Here is an 18,875-nt window from a genome sequence, read left to right as displayed (position 1 = left end):
AAGGAATACTGGATCAAAAAAACCTTTCTCATTTTAATGTTAGAAGCCAACAGAAGTTCAGTAAAGTCATCACCTAGAACCACAGAACTGAGCTGAGGTCGCATAGCTGAGGTTGGAAGGGGCCCTGGATATCATCAAATCTGACCCCAACTGCCCTGCTCAAAGCATCATCAACTGGAGCTGTTTGCTAAGGGCATTGCTCAGTCAGGTTTTAAATACCTCCAAGGACAGAGACTCTGCAGCACCTCTGGCCTCTTTTCACAGGCCAAGTACATTCATGCATTTATTGCTTTTATACATTAAAAATATTTTTTTCTTAAAAAAATGAATTCTAGTATTCTGAATGGCTAGAGGCACATCAGTATACGCTTAAGTATCTTTTTCTAGAATTCTAGACAACCCCATGCCAATAAGTTTAATTATATAGATACTAATGATTATGGTTATATTTAAACATAAAAGCAGAGCTTCATCTCTGCTACCAAGTCCTTCACCAAGCAGAGGATTTCTCACAAATTTCTGTGTGTTCATTTGTATAGGAAGACCAACTTCAATACTATATTTTAGTGGGAAGTTATATCCATTGTTCTTCACACTCTAGATATTTCAAGTTACTGCCTACGTATGACTGTCATTCTAAAAAAAATACTTCGCATAGAAGAAATTCTGCAGTTTACTTACAGTGCTGAGCTTACTACAACAAATGAGGATGCGGCGTTCATACAGCATACTGGCGTAGAGATGCAGCATGTTGTTGACATCAACTGCTACAAAATACTCTGTCAGGTTTCTCTAGGAAGAGAGAGAAAATAATTTTTGATTCATGGTATTACAAAAACAAGTGCCTTTAAAACAAACAAACAAAAGCAGATTTCCTCTTGTTCTGCTACATCTGTTAAGTGGCTATGCACTCAGTAGGTCATCTTGTGTCAGAGCAGTATTTAACTGCGGTTTCTTTCCCCTAACTTTTGGGGAGCTGGGTCTTGGATTAATAAAACTGATGATGTTTCATACACAGCTTCTAAAATACAAGATACTTCTCAGAGAAAAAATAGGTTTTGTCACTTCTACAGAAACTTCAAAGCCACCTGACGAGGTACAAAACTCATGTTCTAATATGACACTTCTAATATGGCAAATTCGAATTCATTAAGGAAAACAATCTAAGCCCAGTCTATGCCAGAACAATTCTGATCACAGGAAATACACGCTGCCACGTAACACAAGCTAAGAACAGTTACACAGGTCAGCTGATCTCCTCATTTGTACACTCAACATTCAAACATCCAATTTTACCTGAGTGACCAATACGCTTATATAGTCTAAAAAATAATTGCAGCACAAGAATATTGTAAACAAAGTTCATGTGCAAACTGCCTCTAAGGCACAGACAGAAAAACCAGGACAGAAGCAACAAAGGCTACTAAAAATTTACACGCACACTTCCTGAGCAGCACAGGTTTCTTCCACCGTGTTTTTGTTGCTCAGAAACAGTAAAAAGTACCTATGTAAAAATTACTGTAAGTGACTGTAATTCAAAAAAACAAGAGAAGGAAAGCAAGTGACACTACAGACTATGGTCAGTTCATCCCATGCACCTTCCCATCCGCCAGCAGTGCTACCCATGCATCATTATCAAAGTAATAACCCTGTGCACACGCTGCAGTGGCACGAATCAGTATTATTTTCTAAAGAATTAAGATGTTTTCTAAGAACTAGCAGAATAAATACTTAGGAATGCAATCCTAAAATCTTTACCAACAAGACTAGGAAGCTACAAGGTAGATAACCTGACCAAAATGTAACACGTTCTCCTAAAATAAGGGGCTTTTCTGCCTCACAGTGCAAGACAAACAATGAAGGTCTTTTGTTTACAGAGGGTACTTTCACTTCTTAAAACACAGAAATTAAAGAGGGCAGTGGTGGTGGGAATATTAACACATACAAAAAATGCTGAATTAGGGAATTTGTTTCCAAGTAGCTTATGGGTACGAAAGGGTTGCTATATGATAAAGACAGCCTTATACAAAAAGCACATGTGAGAGCAAAACTGGATTAGTCATGAATCCAAGCGCAATCTTAATCATCGTTAAATAAAAAAGCGCAGAAAAGCAAAAAGCAAATATGATTTAGAAACTTAAAGAAGCTCAACAAAGCCCATTAGCACTTTTGACAGATCCAAAGATAACTCTAAAACCACCAATACTTGGCCTGAGAAGTCTGCCAAGATGCTTCATACTGTGCAGAAATATGTTCCACAGCTTGCCATCCAAACACAAAGAGCTAAAGAAAAATTAAGCATTGTATTTGGAAGACTTTTGTACCAGCATCTAGATGGGTAAAAAATATACTCACTGCAGTTAGCTTCAGACATTAATATAAAACAATCATTCAGGTTTGTTACAGAAGACCAATAGCACCAGACAGGTATATTCAAAAAGAAAAAAGAAAAAAACAACAAACAACAGCCAACACATTTTGCCAAAAACCTATTAAACTATCATGTACTTTTTCTGTATTTCTCATCCCATCTGTGCTGATTAGCATGATATTTTTGTCTAAACATAAGCTGTCTTCTCTACGTTTCTTCTTCCCCCTCTCACCCATCTTTCCACGACGCCAAAACACAGTGCATGACGACACAATTACTGCAAATAGTGTGAATTAAAAGAATTTTCAAGTAGCACCGAACTCCCTCTGATGCCACCCAAATTAAGGGCATGACAAAAGGAACACTTTATCTCTACGTTCTGCCCAAAGAAGTAGACATGCATGTGTGTGTACGTGTTTATAAGGCAAAAGTATCGACTAGCGAGAGGGAAAACAGACACGGGGAATGGATTTGCAATTATTCTTTCAAGTTTACTGAAAGTGGCTTTGACACAGAAACGTACTTTCAGATGGAAAGATTTATAAGGTTTTAGTCTTCTCTGCTCTCAGAAATTTGCCAACAACACCTGCGAAGCATGTGGGCTGCATGGTAATATATTGATACTACGGAAATTCACGTGTTAGCTCTAAGTTTTATTTATAAGAAAGCTGTCATCTTTGAAGATGAAATTGGGACTTACACATGTATTTTGAAAGACATGTCTCGTAAGTGACAAAACCATGAATGAGTTAAATAAATACAAATGAAAGTGTTCCAATTTGCAGTATAATTGTTGTGTATTTTGTGTCTAGGATTTAAACCTTTCTTGAGAGAGTAAAGAGTGGGATTTTCATAATAAAATACGGGAACTGGTAATCCCCACTCCTCTCAAAATTCAGAAGGAATGGCTACAAAATTCCTTTCTGTTCCTTTGCAAGTTAATTTCTAGATCAATCATCTATTTGATCATTTGCTATTTAATACCAGTAAATGCACACGCACATTGACTTCTGAGATCAAAAATATTCTTCTCTTCCTCTGTCATCTAACGAAGAACTTTTCACTGAAGGAACAAAAGAATGAGCTCTCTCCTCTGCAAAGAAAGAGGGAAGCTCGAACATACTAAGAACGTGTATTACACTACACATATTTTAGGCTGCTGTTGAAAGGCACTTACATGACTTCAGTAAATTTCTTATTAGGACAAGTCATTAGAAGGAGACAGGTTTCCTTCTCCATCCTCTCACTGGAAATCCCTGATCTTATTTAGAAATTTATTTACTTTGAAATATTACACATGCAAAATCTAACACGGATTAGGTCATTTGTTATGCAGTCAACATACTTTTACAGTGCCATGCAGCTGTTCCAGAGACCAAAATAATGAAGACAATACACTTTAGAAAATTGTCTAAATATAGAAATTAAAAATTTAAGGGACAAAATAAGGAAAACTGGCATCAAAAGATATACATCATAATGAGTGAAAAAATAGGCAGTCTGAAATAAGAGCTGGAATGATAAGAATATACATCATAACATCACCACCAAGAATATTTCATCATCCCTGGAAGCGTTCAACGCCAGGCTGGATGGGGCTTTGAGCAACCTGCTCTAGTGGAAGGTGACCCTGCCCACAGCAGGGGGTTGGAATTAGATGACCTTTAAGGTCCCTTCCAACCCAAACCATACTATGACTCTATGGTCATCTCAGACTGCTAATGTACCTGTTAATTCTGAAATAAAACACACACTACTGGGAAATCTATACACTTATATTGCACTATTATATATATGCACTATATTTCCTGCACTGAACTCAGTATCTTTCTAAAGTCACAATGCATTTACAAATATATAACTTAAATGTTTTGAAAAAGTGAATGCTTAGCTGCTACATCAAAGTGTCTATGCTAAATGTTTTGTGGCTCATGAAACACACTGGTCTGACACAAAGTCAGATAACTGCAACAAGCACGTTAACATTCCAAACAGAGCTCTCTGTAGGTCTCCATTCATCATTACATACAACTTTAGTATGTATACCAAAACTTGCTAATATAGGTTTTAAAATGTAATTACTGATATGTAGAATTTTGAATAAAGCAGGCCAATTGATTAAAATCCATGGAGATTTATGCTCATTTAACATCCTTGTACTATTACATCATATGCTGCAATTCTACATGAAAGTTACATTAATGGACAGATAAAATTCTCATAATGAATTATGTGATATTTAAATACATAAAAATATACCTGAGAAATAAAAGATGATGAACTGTAACAAGAGTTAGACCAATGGATTTGATTTTTAATATTTTTCTTTCTTACAACGAGCCCTACCTTTTTAAACTAGGGTGTGCAAATATGGGTATAGATATGTGTTATCTGAATGAAACGTTCTGCCAGTTCTATTCCCGGAGGTGCCCCGGTTCACCCCAGACGCTGCTGAGAGTCCATCCTTCACAGTGACATCAGGGCAAGGGATACCTTCAGTGAAACAGTCACGTTCTCTCTGAGGCACATCAGCACCACTCAATGATTCAAAGAGGACGCTTTTTAGCATCACATGGCACTCCTTCCCATGAAGGCTGAACATTCAGCTTTCAAAGGGTTTCCAACTCCTTCTGGCCCAAGGCCTCTGCTTTTATAACAGCCTTTGATTCATGAGCATTCATCACGTCTCCTGCTCAAATGTTTTGGGAAGCTGACTCATACCTTTGAATACAGAGCGAACATCACGAGCAGACATAACCAACAGAGCATAAATACAGCTATACTTCGTGAAGCCTTCACTATGTAGTGTGTATGTTATTAAGCTGCTCTGTATCAGTTAAAAAAGGCACAAGCCAGAAGACCTACTTTTAAACCCTGTCACTGGTTACTTACCATTACTAGCTCACTTCTCTCTGCCCTCTAATTTACCAGGCTGTACACTGGAAATGAACTTCATTCTTACTCTCCAGGCGATTTGAGACTTATCAAAAAAAACTGTTAAAGTTTGAGATCATTAGCATAAAAGAGATTAATGCAAAATATTAACCCTATAAACAAGTAACCATGTCAGGATTAGGACAGAGAATACACTAGACTGATAGCTGGTTTAGATTTAGGAACTGACTCTGGAATTACCTCTAATGTATTGTATTTCTGCCTTAGAGCAAAACCCACATCTATTGAGTTTACTGGGAGGATACTTGTCAGCACGAAAAGTCTACAACAGAGAAAAGCTAGCAACAACATTTTTAAACGAAAATAAAAAGCCCCAAGTATAATCTGTTATACAAACCATCTACAAATGAGAAATAATGTCTTGATGATTCCCTTTTCTTTCTTTCATGCCATAAACTGAGGTTCATGGTGCTAAGACAGACCTCAAAATACTCAAGGAAGAAAACTGAGATGTCAGACATAGAAAATTGGCTAAGAGACATGGCAGGAGCATATTAAAGAATATCTAAGAGAAACAAATGCCAGCACTGTCTTCCCACAGGCCTATCATCTGGTTAGAAATCTGAGGCATGCTGAAAAGCACACAAGACAGTTTTGTGATGCTTAGAAAGTCTCAGGAAAAGTGGCCCTAAATAAACAGGCATGTTTAACATTTTCAGAAAACTACCTAACGAACAGACTACATTTACTGGTCTCCTATGTCATTCTTTCAGAAAGGTCTCGCTGTATGACTAGCAGATCTGTAGGTTGTTTTTTTTTTTTGTCCATATCAATTTATCAATTAGTACTTCATCCTTAATAAGTTTCAACTTTAAATCACAAATACAAACTTTTGAATGCTGTGGTATAAATATGATACAGAAGGAAGATGTTAACACGAAGAAAGAATGACAGCCTGAGCAGTTCCAGCCAATAACATAGCTTTGAAGCAGCAGAAGAGCCTATAAACCTACATGTTCCTCTGAATCAATACAAAATGTTTTAAGTAAGGATATATGATATCTGAATTCTGACAGCATCTTGAAGAACAAGCCAAGTTAATACCAAAGTGGTATTTGATCCTCCCTAATTATTAGTAATATAGATGTTTGAAACATTGAATTCTTCCACTGAAGATACTGAGTATCTAGATTATATGCTTGATTGATTTTAATAAGACTACTTTAATAAATAAAAATAATAATAATAATAATAATAAAAACCAAACAATAAAATATTGTTCTGAGACATTTTTTAAATAAAATGTATTTCAAACCAGTATGTTCTAACAGGTCACAATAATCGCTTTCCAAATTTAGTTTTTAATTTCAGCTTCTAACATATCAAGAAAACCAACGAGACTATGGAAACAGCATGAAGTCAAAAAGTAGAGAACAAAACTTGAGTCTGGATGCAGAAGATAAAAATTAGAAATGTGAAATCATTCAATTTATTCTCGTCATCTTCTTGATAAAGGGATTAAATTCCTTTCTATCCAAATTCTACATTTTTATATAAAGGAGGACTCATGTAGTACTCACATAAATGGTAACTAAAACTGTCTTAGGATTATTTTCAAGAATAATTCATAGACTTATTGTAAAGAGCTATCTGTCATGCAAATTAACACCATCATTTTTCTCTGGAATTATTTTGAAACACCACAATACCTTCACATACAGACAGTTACCAAATCCATGTTCTTTGCAAATTTTGAGCAGGCTAGAACTATAGATGTATAATTTAAATTTTCTCACTTATTAGGACCAAGAATTTATGGAGGCAGTAATAATAGTGATAATAATAAATGGCTTCATATTTTTTGTATAACTACCTCGACTTACAGCTTAAGATAATTATTCTGTCAATTTCCCAGTCATGGGTCAAATTTGGTCATTTGATATCTTTGCTTAATTTGAATGGCAAATATTAAAAACTCTCCTCTGTTACAATGTACTTCAAGAGGCCTTTTACTCATGTACTTCTGCAGTTGGAAACACAATTCTCCCCCAGACACCCTACTTAGTATAAATTAGCCACTTAAAATCTACTTCAACAACCAGCAATATTTTACAGAATACAATGCGTTACCAGGCCAAACAGGGGTAACACTAGTAATTTATTTTACTGCTGATATTAAAATTAAATGGCAAAGTGCCTGGTCATCTACAGTACTCACATTTTCAGGTATACTAGGAAGCTCTCTGATGTCAGGCACAGTAAAGTAGGAGTGCTATAAAAGAAGAGCAGAGGGTGATTATTTTGATACTGTCAAAAGCAATCCAAATTTATCGCTTCGTATTAGTAAGAGCAGTAATAGTAGTTGCGCAGCTAAGTAAAAATGATAGAACATTTGTTACCAACTACCAATATGACCCGTTTGTCCTGGATTTCAAAAGCTGGAATCTCAGATCACAAATGCAATACAAAATGTAATCAAATGCTCCTGAAAAGACAGATTACATTGTTTTGTTCTGTAGAGACACTGCCACAGACTTGCATAATGTATGACATATGCCAAGAAAATTCTAAGGTAGTCCATAACTCAGACCAACTTCCCTCAGACCACTGCAAGCTGCATGATGATCTACAGGAAACAAGAGCAAGCAGGTCCTTTTCTGATGTACAGCATTAGTAAGCTTGATTAAAGACAATAGTGATGTTATGGAAATTTACTGAGAAATACTTCCTAAGTTTTACGCCTATCTATCTGAAACATATTACTGAAGTAATACATTCCTTAAAGAATTTGAAAGACTACTGGTTTCCCAATTTCACAGCCCATTATATTGCTACATGTTTTAAGTGCCTGCATTCCAAGAAACCAGTTTTACTCTAGTTCCCATTCTGGTAACACACAACTTGCATGATTCTTGGTTATGGCACTGGGAAAGGAAAAGAAAATACGTAACTAAGGTGTTGCTGTAAACTGATGTTTATGCAACTCACATTATGTTTAAAATTTTCACAATTTGTCTTAGGATTATTTATTAATTACTTGCTGAAACTTTAAAGATTGTTACAGTTTTGGCACAGTTCCAGAGTTGGCACAATTTTCTTTTATATACATTTCATACATTTCAGAGCTTCGTGAATAGTCTATAACCTGAAACAGACACTAAATGTATAAACACAAACTTTTGCATTTTGATATATTATTGTTTTAATTTGGCCGGGAAGATACAATGAAAGGACACAGCAAGAGAATACCCAACTACATCACAAACAGTGGCCTCGCCACAATCGCAAAACAGGCTTGCAAACAGCCAAAATAAAACGCGTTAAGATAGCGCAGCAACCAGTCCCTTGGCTGCTTCTTGATATTCTTTCTTGCTTCACTGCCCACGAAATGTCTGGGGCAAGGGGAGACCAGCAGCATTCCTTGAAACCACCGGTATGAAAGAACTGAAATATCCCAAATGATCCTCGGCTTTCAAGACAGCTCTTCCCCTTGGTCAGACAGAAACACTGTTCATAAAACAGCCAGCCTCCGAAGGGCTGGGACATTTCTACTGCCAGCTGGTGACCTAGCAAGGCCAAACAACTGTTACCTGTCAACTGACATTACAGGGCTAAGTGATGAGAGTAAGCTGCTAGTTGCCAAAAAACACTTTAGAAGAAGGAGTAAAGGAAATGAGAGAGGGAGAAGAGAACTGTGGCTACACACACCACCGGTTTCACGCGAACTCTAAATGACTAATTGGCAACTGCAGCAATGTGCATCGTTAGTGTTTTTCCACGACAACCTGGAACATCAGGTTATTGTGCAAAAATTAATTTGAATGCAAAAAAAAACAAACAACAAACAACAGACTAACTGCAAAACACAATCCCATCAATAAAATCCCACCTCTATTCTTTCAGTGTTCTTAACAGATACAAAAATGAAATAAAACCTTATTTGGGTGAGTCTTTTTCCTGGAGGGAAGAGGAGTAAAGGGAATCAGAAAATGTGATAAACGGTTAATACTCAAAATGCTTCTATGGCAGGTATGTGCCTGCTTTCCAGTCTTGTCCCCCTTGCACACTCACAAGGTCTAAGAGTTCTGCAGAAGTGTGGACAATAAATGTCACGCTGCTGCTCTGTGACCTCTAGCAGGTCGCAAATGATATGGTGAGACATTTCCATGGGGAATACACACACTCTTCCTCCAGTCAAAGAACAGCATTTCAAAGACATTTCAGGTTAAGTAAAGGGAAACAGAGGGCCCCAAATGTGAAAAGGGGAATTTCACAGCTCTGAGTCCTCACAGGAAAACAACATCTGTATACCAAGTTCCAAAGAGGAGAATTGCTTTTGACGTTCGTCTATTATGATATTCAATGAAAATTAAACACCTTACTTCACATCCCTCTCACTTCACTTACCACTCCAAGATGAACAGAGGTTCCCGGCTCAGGGATGGTGAGCTTATGAAGTGTCTCAAGGAGCTCGCTCCTTTGATTATCCTGAAAAAAGAAAAAAGCAAAGCAAAGCAAAGCAAAACCAAAAACAAAGGAACACTAAGTAGGAATTGCTACAACAAGCTAAACTCCAAGATGGAAGGACAGTGTTTGTGATTTGGGGGGCTAGAGAACTTGGAGGTGTTGGAATGGTCTGACACATCCGACTACAAACAGAAATAAATGGAATTTCCTCTGATGGCTGGGTTTATAACACTTTTTTTTTTGTTTCAGATTTTGTTTTCCCCCACATGTTTATTTCCACATACTTCTGCAACGTGCTGAGTCACCACCCTATGCACTACATAATGACTCGGCTTGGAACAAGCCAGTTTTCACTGCAAATTCTTTAGAACAACCCACTAGCTCAGGATAAAACCAAAAGTATTTAGCCTTTTTAGATGAAGATACAATCCTAAGTGATTCTACCTCAAATGTGAATGATTCTGACAAATGCAAAAACACAATTATTACTACAAAATAGAAATAAATCAAAATAGCAACCTGAGAAGATTATACTTGTAATGTTTTAAATACATGCAATTAGGATAGATGTTGCAATCACATATGTGATTTTCCTGTATCATTTATAAAACTAGAAAAAAATTAATAGCTTAGTTCACATTTTTACACTGTCTCAAAATTGAATTTTACCTTGTTTTGCTTTAAAAACAAAACCAGCATCTATATGGGCTAGGCTACATTATGCTATATGCGTATGCGTTTTGCCTCAGTGAGGCTAGTTCTACGCTTCTGGACATGAGAAGTAGTAAACTTGGACAAGAGATCCCTGTCCAAGCTGCACAGAACACCGCAATATGGGAATTGTGTGGATACGGTGATTTGTGAATACAGTTCAGGTAATCAAAAGTTTGTGCAGTATGGGTGACTGCAAGAAGACCGTGTGTTGGATCCATAGTCATGTTCTCGGAGGTTATAATCTAAGAGCATATTTGTTTTTAATAGGCACTTGTCAAACTTTCAGCCTGGCTGAATATGGACTTCTATGTTATTGTACAACAGAGATTCCTAATTCACACAGCCATCTCTGACCTGAGCACCTCTTAAAACAGCTTGTTTGTTATCCTCTCTCCCTCATTTGATATTGGGGCAGGGAAGAGAAGGGATAGTACTTTAGAATAATACCTGTCCTTTTGCTGAATAATCTGCCAAGACATTGAGCAGCTTATAAAAGACTTCAAACCATGGGAGGTAACTAAAACAAAAAACAAACAAAAAAACAAGGAAGAAAAGGTATACATTTGTTATATTTCAGTTAATAAATCCAAGATTGCTGGCTTTTTATATATATATACATATATATATATGCATCCTCAACAACAGCATCCATTGGACGTGACACTATAAATATCTGTTAGGAAAGCCACATTGGACCTTCCGTCTGAAGGAGAAGACAGCCAGGAGGCTGAAGCATCCCTTTATTTTGGGAACTGAGCATCAGCAATTACTCTTTCCCAGAGTTTCCCGCCACTTATGGCCACTAGGCTTAAAATAAAGCACTGGCTGTAAATAAACTTTGGTGTCAGGGAGGTCAATCCTGGAAGTCCATAGCAATTTCTTCTCAACCTATACACAACAAACATTCAGTCCAATGCAAGTTTTTAAACCTATAAGATTTGAGTAGACAAATTTATCTGTGTTATGTATGGTGGAACAATTTTACTCATATAATTTCCCAAAATATATGATTAATAACTACTATTCACTACAGTTCCTGAGGATCTAGCAAACTGAATATAAGCAGTTGTTTTGTTTTTGAATCCTGATATTATCAGATTTTCTTTTATATATAATTATTTTTTTACATTGCATAACCAATATTTTGATTTTTTAAAATAAAACACTGTAACTATGGTTGTCAAATCTTATTCCACATCATACATCATTGTATTTACCCCAGTCCTTAGTTAGGTGGAACAGAAACTTCGCAAATTTGCACGCTACTTATAAAAGTAATAAAGAAACAAAGTTTAAAGACACAAACGTGCAGAAAATCCTATCCTTTTCATTTACTTTATGTTTCCATTCTATAAAATAAGACAGCTAAGATGTTACTTTTCACGACAGTATGCTCGGTGTGACTTTGTACCATTTCTTCATGGCACAGTTCTTTATTTCCATTCCTTTCTAAATCCCAGCGAGGAATTTCCCCTCAGATGTGGCGAATAGGAAGAAGTTTGCATGACGCACAAACTGCCTCTTCTTTTAATCACAGATGCTTTCTGAAGCAAATGGATTCTATTTTGATATAGTTAGACAGGATTTAAAGTTTGTATAAAATATGACTACATCCTGACATCTCTGAAGAACCGAGTGCCCCGTGGTTCCCGACTGTACAGCTTCGGGTGATAAATGAGGTGAGAAGCTATATACGAGACAGATAAAGTGAACGGCACTCCATCACGAACATTTGTTTGAAGCCTGAAAATGCTACTGTAAAATGTAAGTAGCTTATCGAAATATGCTGATAAGGAACTTAACTTTTCATGTTATATGACAGTATTATCATTTAAATTAATATGCTCTAAGCATCTTTACAAACTGTGTTATTAGAATAAAGCAGAAAGACAGACAATTACCACTTTAAACAGCATTTAAGCTTGGCATGTATCGTAAACATTCAAGAAGGATTAGTCAGAAGATAAGTTTCTTTCTTTCTGTTTAGTTAAATAAACTTCAGCTGAGTTAAAAGCTATTACAAGAGTAACTAGAAATCCTCTCGAAACATATCTGCTAAGTAGAGATTAAGAACTTGGTAAACAAAGCCTTGCAAGCTATCTAACAGAAGACAGTCTAAAGATGAAAAAACAGAAAACCAAGATGACAGAAAGCTCCCTAACAGTACGAAAACCTAAACTTATTTCAGGAAGGCATATTTAAAGTTCTGCTTAATTGCTCAGGAAATCAGTTGATATTTGAAGCAGACTTCAGCACAACCCAATGCACAGGGGGATTTACGCGGCTTTTGCTCAAGAGGTGCAAGACAGCAGCAGCAGCAACAGAAGAAACACCCCAAAAAAACACAAAAGCTGCTGTTTCAAGTAGAAAGTTCATGAACAAAGAAACTATAGCCAACACCAAGTAGTTTTGCCAAATCAATGTATTTATAAAAGATCCAAATATTTAGTATGGGTTCATACAAAGCATAGGGTAAAAGAAGCAAAAAAAAAATATGCATTTATGAATTTCTGCAAAGCTGCCATAAACCGACTTTAACCATGTGACACAACCAATATTTCACATAACGAACTGCGTATCAATTTAAGCTCTAACACCTTGCCCCACTGTAATATCCACGTATTTATCATGACAATTACAAATGACTTGCATAGAAATGTATTAGTACTGCAAGGAGTCACAGTACTAGAATCAGTGGGGGGGCTTCATTCTGCTCTTAAACAGCCAAAAGGGTGCATAAGGAACCTTAGAAGTAAATTCAATATATTTAAAATGTTAACGGCCTAGAGTCCTGAGGGCATTTAGACAACTCAATATCCTTCACAGACTTCGGTGGAAATCTTTGCAAAGTATCTTGGTAGACTGCACTGTAAAGAGTGTAGACAAGATTATTTTCCTTAATTACTATACGTGTTAGATGTGTACAAATATATATACAGCATATATATATATATATGAGACATATTTCCTTATTACTCCTGAATTGTGACTGCAGATTTCTTTTTTTTTTTTTTTTTTAGCCTTCCGGAAGGAACAATAACATGAAATTCAAAACATACCAGTACAGCGGTCTCATTTTTATGACAAGTCAAATTTGGAGATCCACACACTTGGAAAACTTTGTTCAATAGGGATGTAAACCAGACACCTTAAACAACTGAACAAAACCTTCCAGCCCTGAAGGGTTCCAGCAGGATTTTCATATGAAAGGGAATCCTTAGGAATCCCATCTTACTTTTAGATTTCTTCAAACGCAATGTTGTTACACTTTTACATACATAGTTATTTTCAGAACATATTTATTAAAAACCACAGAAGACTACAGTCTTCAAGATGTCACGAAGTTATCTGGTAGTTCCAGTAAAAAAAGTTCTGCTCCGAGAGCCAAGGAAGTCCTCTGCAACCCCCATGAGACCTCCCGCTTTCACATCCCTCCTTGTCACGGCAGGATTCAGGACGTCTCTCATCCTGAAGGCTTTGGGTTTCTTAGGAAACTAACTTCTCCTGCCTTCTACACTAACTTATGAAGATTCCTTACTGATTCTATCACTTAACAGTTTACCACTCCAGAGTGGAGCAGTTCTGTTTCTTTTAGAGCCCACTGTGATCAGCTAACCTTGCAAAGGATCAAGAAATAGTTATCTGGAATTCCTTCCAGATATTTGCCGAGAGGAAAAAAGGTGTGGATTTTCTCTTACGAAAAGCAACTCCACGAGGCAGCCTTAAAACAACCCTCCTGCGGGAGCAGGAGAACCGAACTCTTTCTGCACCGCGGCAGCGAAGGAGCACAACTGGTAGCACCGCTGCAGATTTATGGCTTATGACTTGCTCATATTTAATTTGTAACCAAACACTTCCCCTTCCTCTTAGCGACCTTAGAAGTTTTGATTAACTCTTGTTTTCACAGGTCAGAGGTTAAACAAAGGAAGGGAAGCACTCTGGAGTGAAATTGCCCAGAGCACCACAGCGTGGGAGCGCGCCCCAACGCACCCACGTGCACGCGCACCCCGTCCCTCGCGCCGCCCCAGAGAGGCGTCAGGCTGGAGGCTCTCGGGGGAGCCGGAGTTCAGAGACCCCAATAAGCATGAATCAGAGCACGGCTGAAGAGCAAACAAAAATAAGAGGGCAATAAAATTTATTTTGGTTTTACAATTTCCTCACCAATACACGTGAGGTGGGCGGGTGTATGCCCCTATCTGTATAGCAGTGCATTCGCCACAAATCACGAAAATGAAATCAAGGGCTGAGCAATGTGGGCTTTCCCAAGCTGCGAGACCGTTCAGCCCTCGGCCTTCCTCTCCGCCGAGCCTTCAGCGAGCAGCACGGCCCCGGCGCTGGAGCCTGGCCAGGCTGACGGGAAGCAAACCTGGCCACAGGAAAGCTGCTTATTGTGCTACATAAGGTCTGCACAACCTCCCCTGCACCAGTTGCACAGTACCTTATTCAGTAACTCATATGTCATCACCTTTTTAGTGCGCTCCTTGAAAGTACAAAACATCATTAGTTACATGTGTCATAGCAATTAGGGTCAGTCAAACCCTTAAGACAACAGAGCTGCGCTGCAGCTTGTAAATACAAACGTTTCCAAAGCGCAGCGTTCACCGAGCACCGGTGCAAAACCAACAACTGACAAGCGAGGCTGAGACAACAGGAAGGATCTCTATTTCCGAGACGCACAAAGAAGCGAACGAGCATGGTGCCGCAGAGGGGCTGGACGGCTGCCCTACAAGAGGTCCACCTCCACCAGGGCTGCGAGGAGCAGCGGGGCCCGGTGCGCTGCCAGCCCACGAGCTGGGGCAGCGGGGCAGGGGGGCACTGGGGGGCTGCAACCCCACGCCCCACGGCCGCGGGAGCAAGGCGCAGTGCCCGGCACTGCTCTCCACACCCAGCCCGTACTTCAAAAGGGGCACGGACCAGAAAATGTCATCACCCAATACGAGCTGCTGCACAGATGAAAATGCTGCGCTGCAGTCAGCTTAGCTTTGAATTTCTCAACATATTAATCCGCTCGTGTGTTTTAACATTTGAAAGGAAAAAACTACAACAGCAGCACGTTGGAGGTCACATTTCCTGACCCCCAGAAAGGGCGGCAGCCGGAGTTGGGGAATATCAAACGGACCTTCCTGCCACGAAGGGACTGCGCTGAGCCGCACACACACACACAGACGCGCACACACACAAACTCTGCACTTGGGCACATCCACTCAGGCCACAGCAAAGCTGTAGCTAGGATGTCTGAAAAGAACTTCCTTCAGTGATAAGTTTTATGATTGCTAATGAAATTAGGTGGAAAACTGCATTTCTGCAGCAGCGCGGCAGCGACTCTTTGGAGTTTGGGGACAGGTTGCTGCTTTGGTTTTGTTGGTAGTTTGTTGTTGTTGTAGCTTAATACTGTGAATGAAACTTCTCAAGCATACATGTTCAAGAGCAAACATCTGAAGTAGCAACAGAAAATAAAGGTACATTAAAAGAAAAAAAAACCACAAAACAATTGCTTGCCTTTCCAAGGCAAGCACTGACAATTACAGTCTTTACACTCCTCACAAAAGCCACAGGCAAAGGATGCTCCATAAAGGCCACTTGGTGAGAAGATGGCTATACTGAAGTGCTCGACAGGTTATAGGCAAGGTTTATCAAGTGCAATGCAACAGCCTTGGAGCTAAAAAGACACCAGCCATTACGTTCCACTCAGTGCCAACAGGAACGCACCGAACAATGCTTTACTTGGCTGGTGGTAAGGAAAATGCTCTATTTGACAAACAAGAAGTGGGCAGAGATTAGCTTTAACCTGAGAAAAGTTACAGATCCTAGTGGCAGTAAGTTTCCTGGACAGAACAAAATGGTTATGAAATGCAGTTTGGCACACGGGGCTTGATTTTAAAAAAGCAGGATGCATCGGGCAGTGTGAGAGCCCAGCGATCACCACTGAAGCAACAAGAGGAAGGATTCCAAAGGCTGAGCCTGTCAAGGAACCTCTCTTCTCAAACCATGCTGAAACGTATAAAGAAAGTGCTGGAAGAGAGAGTTCTAGATGTGGCAGACAATTGGAGTTCCCACTAGGTTTGAGACATCTGGCATCAGTTGAAATCCATCACATTTCGTTTGGGGATCAAAGACTAGTGTTAAGTCTATCCCAAGTTGAAACAGCAGATCCTGAACACCCTTTTCATCCCGACACAAATTAACCCTTTTTCCTTGAGCAGAAAAACAGCTCCTTTTCATTAAAGCCCAATCATCTATACTTACTGACCTATGTACTCTACTACTACATTTGATCTGAAATTTCAGTACAATTATGAACTTTTTATTATAAATCTGAAGTGCTCCCTATGAGCAAAATAGGAGACTGCTCACAACCATTTCATTCTCTGAACACTCAAGCTGTTGAACCAACATAAACTAATTCTAAAACATACTGAGGTAAAAAATACTTGTATTGTGTAGCTGTGGAGGAAGCTACACTATCCTTGTCCCTTATCAAGGATACTGATAAACAGCTGGGGTTATAAATTAAGGTTTTTATTTCAGATCCATGCACAATCCAGATAGCACTGCTGCTACAAAGCCATACAAAGTCTTTCCTCCTATTATTTCAGTGTGTCTGAATTATGTTTTCTATTGAAACAACATGCAGAAGTCAACTCATGCAACTTCTCAGCAGTGTCACCTCTAAAACAGTCCCTGCTCCTCCAACTACTGCTGCATAACCTGAGGGTTCCTGCCAGGTCGTGATTTTTGGAGGAAGCTGCCGTGCAATCTTATTTAGGGAAAATTGTATTCATCTGCCAGCCAGTACTGGATGCTCTCATTCCTGACACGCATTCTGCGAGCCTTCCGAGAGCACCCCAGAAGCGATCCACTTGCGGAAGAGAAGGCACGTCCACCCGCTGCTTCAGCTACCTCCTCCCCACCTGTTTGATGCCAGGGACCTGGGCTTTCCCCAAGGTGATGCACCAATTCGTTTTGTGTAAGCACTACAAGGGAAGCTTCCAAGCCAGTCAGCCAGGGCCAAAGGTAATAAAAAGTGACATGATTTAATTACTTCTGTTACAGTTGTTCAGCAACTAAAGGAGGTGTAACATGAAGCACTAATTAATTAAGTAAAATTGCTTTCTGGTCAGTAGGCAAGACCAGTGAACTAGCTGGGCTAGAATGCAGTATTCTTAGCTTTATCTAATTCCACTGGTACCAATACATTATATTATTAACACTTGACATTTTTTGTTGTGATCCTTCTCACTGATATTTTACAAAAGTGTTTTGACTTGCAATCAAGGCTAAAAACTTCCTTTGACGCACCTTTGTTATTCTTTAAATTCACTAAAAGACAGTTATATTAGCATTGCCCTGCTTGCATTTCAGACTCCACAGGCAAGACCAACTAGTAACACCTTTAACTTTGAATGATCACCTAGATCCAAAGTAGGTCTCATTACAACCAACGAGGTGAAACATGCACCTTCAGAGGATTCATCTGGCCTCTCAGGCTTGTAGCATGAGTGTGAATCATGTTCTGGAGCCTTGTCCTAGGTTAACCCATTTCTAGTTTTCCTGTAAAGACTATGACCAACAGGGTTCACGACTTCCTGCCCCCTTTGGAGAGCCTGAATCCCTCGCACCCCACGCATGCCTAGGTGAAGGCGGTAAGCTCTGCACACCAAAAAGCTCGCAGTGCCAGGACTGCTCTAACTTCTGCAGCTGTACAGACAAGTTCACAAATTTTCTTACAGGATACAAACTTTAAAAATGCAGAGGACTACGTGCATTTAGTCTAACTGCAGTCACAAGACTCCTGCTTTGACCAGAGCTGGAAGACCTGACAAATAGCACAGACATGGAAGTAGCTCATTCTGGAGAGCATTAACCCACTCCTGTAGATTTGGGAGTTTGGGACACATCACCTCTGTATTATCATCAAACCTGTTGCTGCCTGCCTAAAGCATCTCCATCCTCAGATTCCTTCCTTCTTCTCCCTACCCCTTCGCTCCCACGTGGCTCCTGGCAGCACAGAGCCGGGCAGCGCCTGCGGGAGAGACACGCGGGGGAGCCTGCGCTGAGAGCGCTCCGCTTCCCACCCAGGATCAACGGAAAGGCAGAAGTAGGAAGCAGTGAAACATGTCATGAGTTCAACTAAAATGCATGTTTCGGTATTGCAGAACTTTGAACTTCGGAACTACGATGCTTTTTTTCTAAAGACCTTTGTTGCAATAGCGCTGCAGAACAAGCTTCCTTTGGCACCGTAACAGCAGCGACCCGTTGGTGCAGGTTCTAGAGTGAGATTTGGAAGCATTTTACTATTACGCTCCTCATAATTCAAACTCTGTTTTGTGTCTGCCTTTATAGGTCATTGTTGGCCAGATGGAAAATATTAAGGAAAAAGGATTGCAACTAAATCATTCGGCTGTAGTCTGCTGCCAAAAGGCCCCAG

The 18,875-nt window shown here is 39.2% G+C and overlaps 1 protein-coding gene across 10 annotated transcripts in view; it reads right to left on the bottom strand.

The window, feature by feature from the left end:
- DENND1A (DENN domain containing 1A) overlaps positions 1-18,875 on the bottom strand; it is a 194,465-nt gene that overhangs the window by 105,956 nt on the left and 69,634 nt on the right. For 8 of the 10 annotated variants that reach the window (XR_013940918.1, XM_080561943.1, XM_080561938.1 and 5 more), the window contains exons 6-9: positions 10,895-10,964; positions 9,674-9,754; positions 7,485-7,538; positions 682-792 (exon numbers count right to left, since the gene is read on the bottom strand). Coding sequence is in view for 9 of the 10 variants with exons in the window: in XM_080561943.1 (XP_080418069.1) it covers positions 682-792; positions 7,485-7,538; positions 9,674-9,754; positions 10,895-10,964 (316 nt within the window). In the remaining variant the exon portion in view is untranslated. Of the gene's footprint in view, positions 1-681; positions 793-7,484; positions 7,539-9,201; positions 9,224-9,673; positions 9,755-10,894; positions 10,965-18,875 lie in introns of all 10 variants that reach the window. The other 2 variants (XM_080561940.1, XM_080561941.1) reach the window with 2 other exon arrangements.

The sequence above is a fragment of the Anser brachyrhynchus genome, assembly GCF_964034855.1.
Source record: "Anser brachyrhynchus genome assembly, chromosome: 19".
Taxonomy (NCBI): Eukaryota; Metazoa; Chordata; class Aves; order Anseriformes; family Anatidae; genus Anser; species Anser brachyrhynchus.
The sequence above is the reverse complement of the archived record's forward strand: the minus strand, read 5'-3'. Positions and strand labels throughout refer to the sequence as shown.